The 3,279-nt window shown below is 69.7% G+C and overlaps 1 protein-coding gene across 1 annotated transcript in view; it reads right to left on the bottom strand.

Moving 5' to 3' along the window:
* The window catches only part of RFNG (RFNG O-fucosylpeptide 3-beta-N-acetylglucosaminyltransferase), a 5,399-nt gene continuing 2,120 nt past the window's right edge, over positions 1 to 3,279 (bottom strand). The window contains exons 5-8 of the mRNA XM_082705643.1: positions 1,854 to 1,942; positions 1,577 to 1,742; positions 1,023 to 1,105; positions 1 to 936 (exon numbers count right to left, since the gene is read on the bottom strand). Of these exons, the coding sequence (XP_082561769.1) occupies positions 855 to 936; positions 1,023 to 1,105; positions 1,577 to 1,742; positions 1,854 to 1,942 (420 nt within the window). The 3' untranslated portion in view covers positions 1 to 854. The remainder of the gene's footprint in view (positions 937 to 1,022; positions 1,106 to 1,576; positions 1,743 to 1,853; positions 1,943 to 3,279) is intronic.

Genomic DNA, 3,279 nt, shown 5'->3' on the forward strand with positions numbered 1-3,279 from the left:
AACAATCACCCCTTTATTCACGTCCAGCAACCGCGCAGCCAGGAGCCAGGGCCAAAGTGCCGAGTTCTCTCGTTCCGCTCGCTCTTCCACGGAAAGGCACAGTTACGGCGGGTCCGCTGCAGGGGTGGGGGCACCGCCCTGCAGGGGGAGCCCAGAACAGAAGGGCCCTGCTGCTTTCTGGACTTGGGGCAGGGGGCGAGGTCAGGGAAGAAAAGCATGGAGTGGTGGGTCGGAGTGGAGAGATATGAAGGCCTTGGCTGAAGAGACCTGGTGAGGCAGCCTCCAGGTGGCGATGCCCGGGGCAGAAGTAAGCCGGGTTCTGAGCCCGCTGGCCGGAGGCCTTCCTGCAGCGCCTTCAGAGACCAGCCAGGTCCCCGCTCCAGGCCTGCTGGTGCAGCCTCCGTGCCCACGGATGGCCTGCTGACGGAGCCCACGCACGACCCTGGGCCTGGAGCCCACTCAGTGAGCCTAGTCTGCCCGGAACCCCCTCTCCAGCAGGGTGAGGAGGGCAGGATGGGGCCCTGGGAGCAGAAGCCAGCCTCCTCCCAGGCCGCTAGGTCCCAGAGTAGACCCCTTTCCTGCGGGAGCACACCTCGGGGGCTGCGCTGGGAGGAGGACCCACATTACTCCTCCCGCTCTCTGCGGCAGCTGGCACACGCACAGCCTGGACCCCTGGTGCGGGGGCAGGCCACTCACCCAGAGAGCTCGGTCACCTGGCCCACCAGGGGCTCTGGGGGGCGCTCTGGGGGAAGCCTGCAGCACCCCATCTCCCTGGACGTGGCTGTGGCCAGCTAAGAGAGCCGAGAGCGGAAAGGGTCAGCAACGGTCCTGCTCCCTGGGTTGGGAGTCCAGGGTCACCGAGCAACGAGGTCACTCTGCTTGTGCATAGGACACCAATCCGTGTCTGGGTAGAGAAGGCAGTGGACAGACTTGAACCTGGGAAGGAGATGCGGAGGTCAGGCCTCGTGGGATGTAGGTGTTGTGGGGGGAAGCGCCAGAGGCCCTCCTCACCGCCCACCTACCGTGTGGGGTCCTGCTGCAGGCTGAAGCCCCCCACGTTCACCACGTTATGTGGGTTCTCTGGACCCCCATAGCTCAAGGTGACCTGAGCGGGGGCGGGGAGGGGAGAAGAGACAAGTCGCTCCCAGGATCAGCTCTTCCCCCACACCCTCCTCTGGCCTCCGGAGTCAGACCAGGAGAGGCTGCTGTGCCTCTGGCTCCCCGGGGCCCTCCAGGGCAGGACTGCCCCCCATCCCAGGGCCCCCAGGGCACGACCTCCCCCCGACCTGCCAGGGTAGGTGGAGGGCCCACCCAGGCCAAGTCCGGGCCCATCCCCCACGCTCCCCACCCAGGGCAGGACCGTCCCCTCCATCTGGGGCATCCAGGAAGGCCCCTCACAAAGGAGCCCCCGTACCCAGGCCCCGGGATCCCAGCAGGCCAAACACACGGTGTGCAGTAAGTTCGCTGCAGGGCTGGGAACGCTTCCCTGAGCCCTGGTGACGGGCCTGAGATCCCGGGCAAGGGCCAGGCACCTCGGGGGGCAGCCGGGGGCTGAGGCCCAGGAGCTGGGCTATACCTGCCGCAGCACGGCGTCGGGCGGCAGCCTCCGCAGGTCCTCCAGGTGCGAGTGGAAGAGCGCGCTCGGCAACAGGCGCGCGCCCAGCAGCCCCTCCACGATGTAGCCCACGGTGCAGTCATCCGGCAGCCGCGCCCGCTCGGCGGTGCTGATGAAGCTGCCCAGGCTGGTGGGGGGCCCGGGCCAGCAGGTCAGGGCCTCCTCCGTCCTCAGTGCCACCATGCCCGCCTCCCAGCCCGGGCGGCCGGCCCCCACACCCCCCACGCACCGCCCTCACCTGGCCCAGGGGCTCATCTTCAGAGCGAGGCCTCTGCTCAGGCAGAAGCCGGCTCCGCCCGTGGCAAACCAGAACTTGACGGTGGTCACCTGAGGAGGAGAGAAAGGCTGGGCCGGGCGGTATCCGCAGCTGCTCTGCGCACAGAGGGTGGGGGGGCCCCCCCGGACACAAGGGAGGGGCTTCCCAGGGGCCCAGCTCCTCCCACAGCACCTCCTGAAGGACCCACCCCCCCCCCCCCCCGACACAAGGGAGGGGCTTCCCAGGGGCCCAGCTCCTCCCACAGCACCTCCTGAAGGGGCCCCCCACACACACACACAAGGGAGGGGCTTCCCAGGGGCCCAGCTCCTCCCACAGCACCTCCTGAAGGGCCCCCCCCCACACAAGGGAGGGGCTTCCCAGGGGCCCAGCTCCTCCCACAGCACCTCCTGAAGGACCCACCCCCCCCCCCCGACACAAGGGAGGGGCTTCCCAGGGGCCCAGCTCCTCCCACAGCACCTCCTGAAGGCCCCCCCCCCCCCCCCCCCCCCCCCCCCCCCCCCCCCCCGGCATGGGCCAGACTCGCAGCACTGCCGCCCTTCCCCAGCGGGGTCCCCGCGCTCAGACGTGCTCCCGGCCCAGCACTCACGGTGCCCCCTCCCGGGACCCTCTCGGCGGCCTCGATGGGGTGGTCCAGGCTGGGCCGGCCCAGGTAGACGTCCTGGCTGGGCGAGAAGGCGGAGAGCAGCCGCAGCAGGCCTCTGGGGTTCACGTAGTTGTCGTCGTCCACGTGGCAGAACCACCTGGAGCAGCGAGGGGTGCTCTGGCGGGAGCGGCTGGTGCCGCTGGGGGCCTCCCCCTGCTGGCTCCCGAGCGTGGGTGGGCCCGGCCCCAGCCCTGGGCTCTCCTGGGGGCACTGGAGCAAGGCCACCACATACTTGCGTCCGGACTCGATGAACGTGTCGTACTCCACGGCCATCTTGCAGCACAGGGCCTGGCGGGTGTGCACGGCCGAGCAGTTGGTGTTGATGACGTGGCTACCTGCCAGGCGCGGGAAACGGGGGAGGTGTGAGGGCCAGCCCACCGCATGGTGATCAGGGCAAAACGGGGCTGCCCAGTGGGCATGGCCACCTCACCCTGCTCGAAGCCCCCAGGCCGGGTCCAACCGCGCAGCCCTGGCCGGCTGCTGACCCACAGGGCCCAGACCGGTAACAACCATCTGCACCACTGTGAGCGCAAAGCCGCCCCAGGTCGAGGACGTGGAGCTGCCAGGAAACAGTGGCCTCTGCTGGAGCGTCTTCGGGACCTGGACCGTTTGGGGACTGTGGCTCTGGCCCGAGGCCCTGGGAGGCCTGCCAGGGCTGCGGGAGGCAGAGCCCGGCCCGTGTGTGTAGGGGGCCTGGATGCTGGCCCTGCTCTCCGCCAGCTGTGTGACCCTGGGCAAGCGACG

Source organism: Mustela nivalis, assembly GCF_964662115.1.
Source record: "Mustela nivalis genome assembly, chromosome: 17".
Classification (NCBI taxonomy): Eukaryota; Metazoa; Chordata; class Mammalia; order Carnivora; family Mustelidae; genus Mustela; species Mustela nivalis.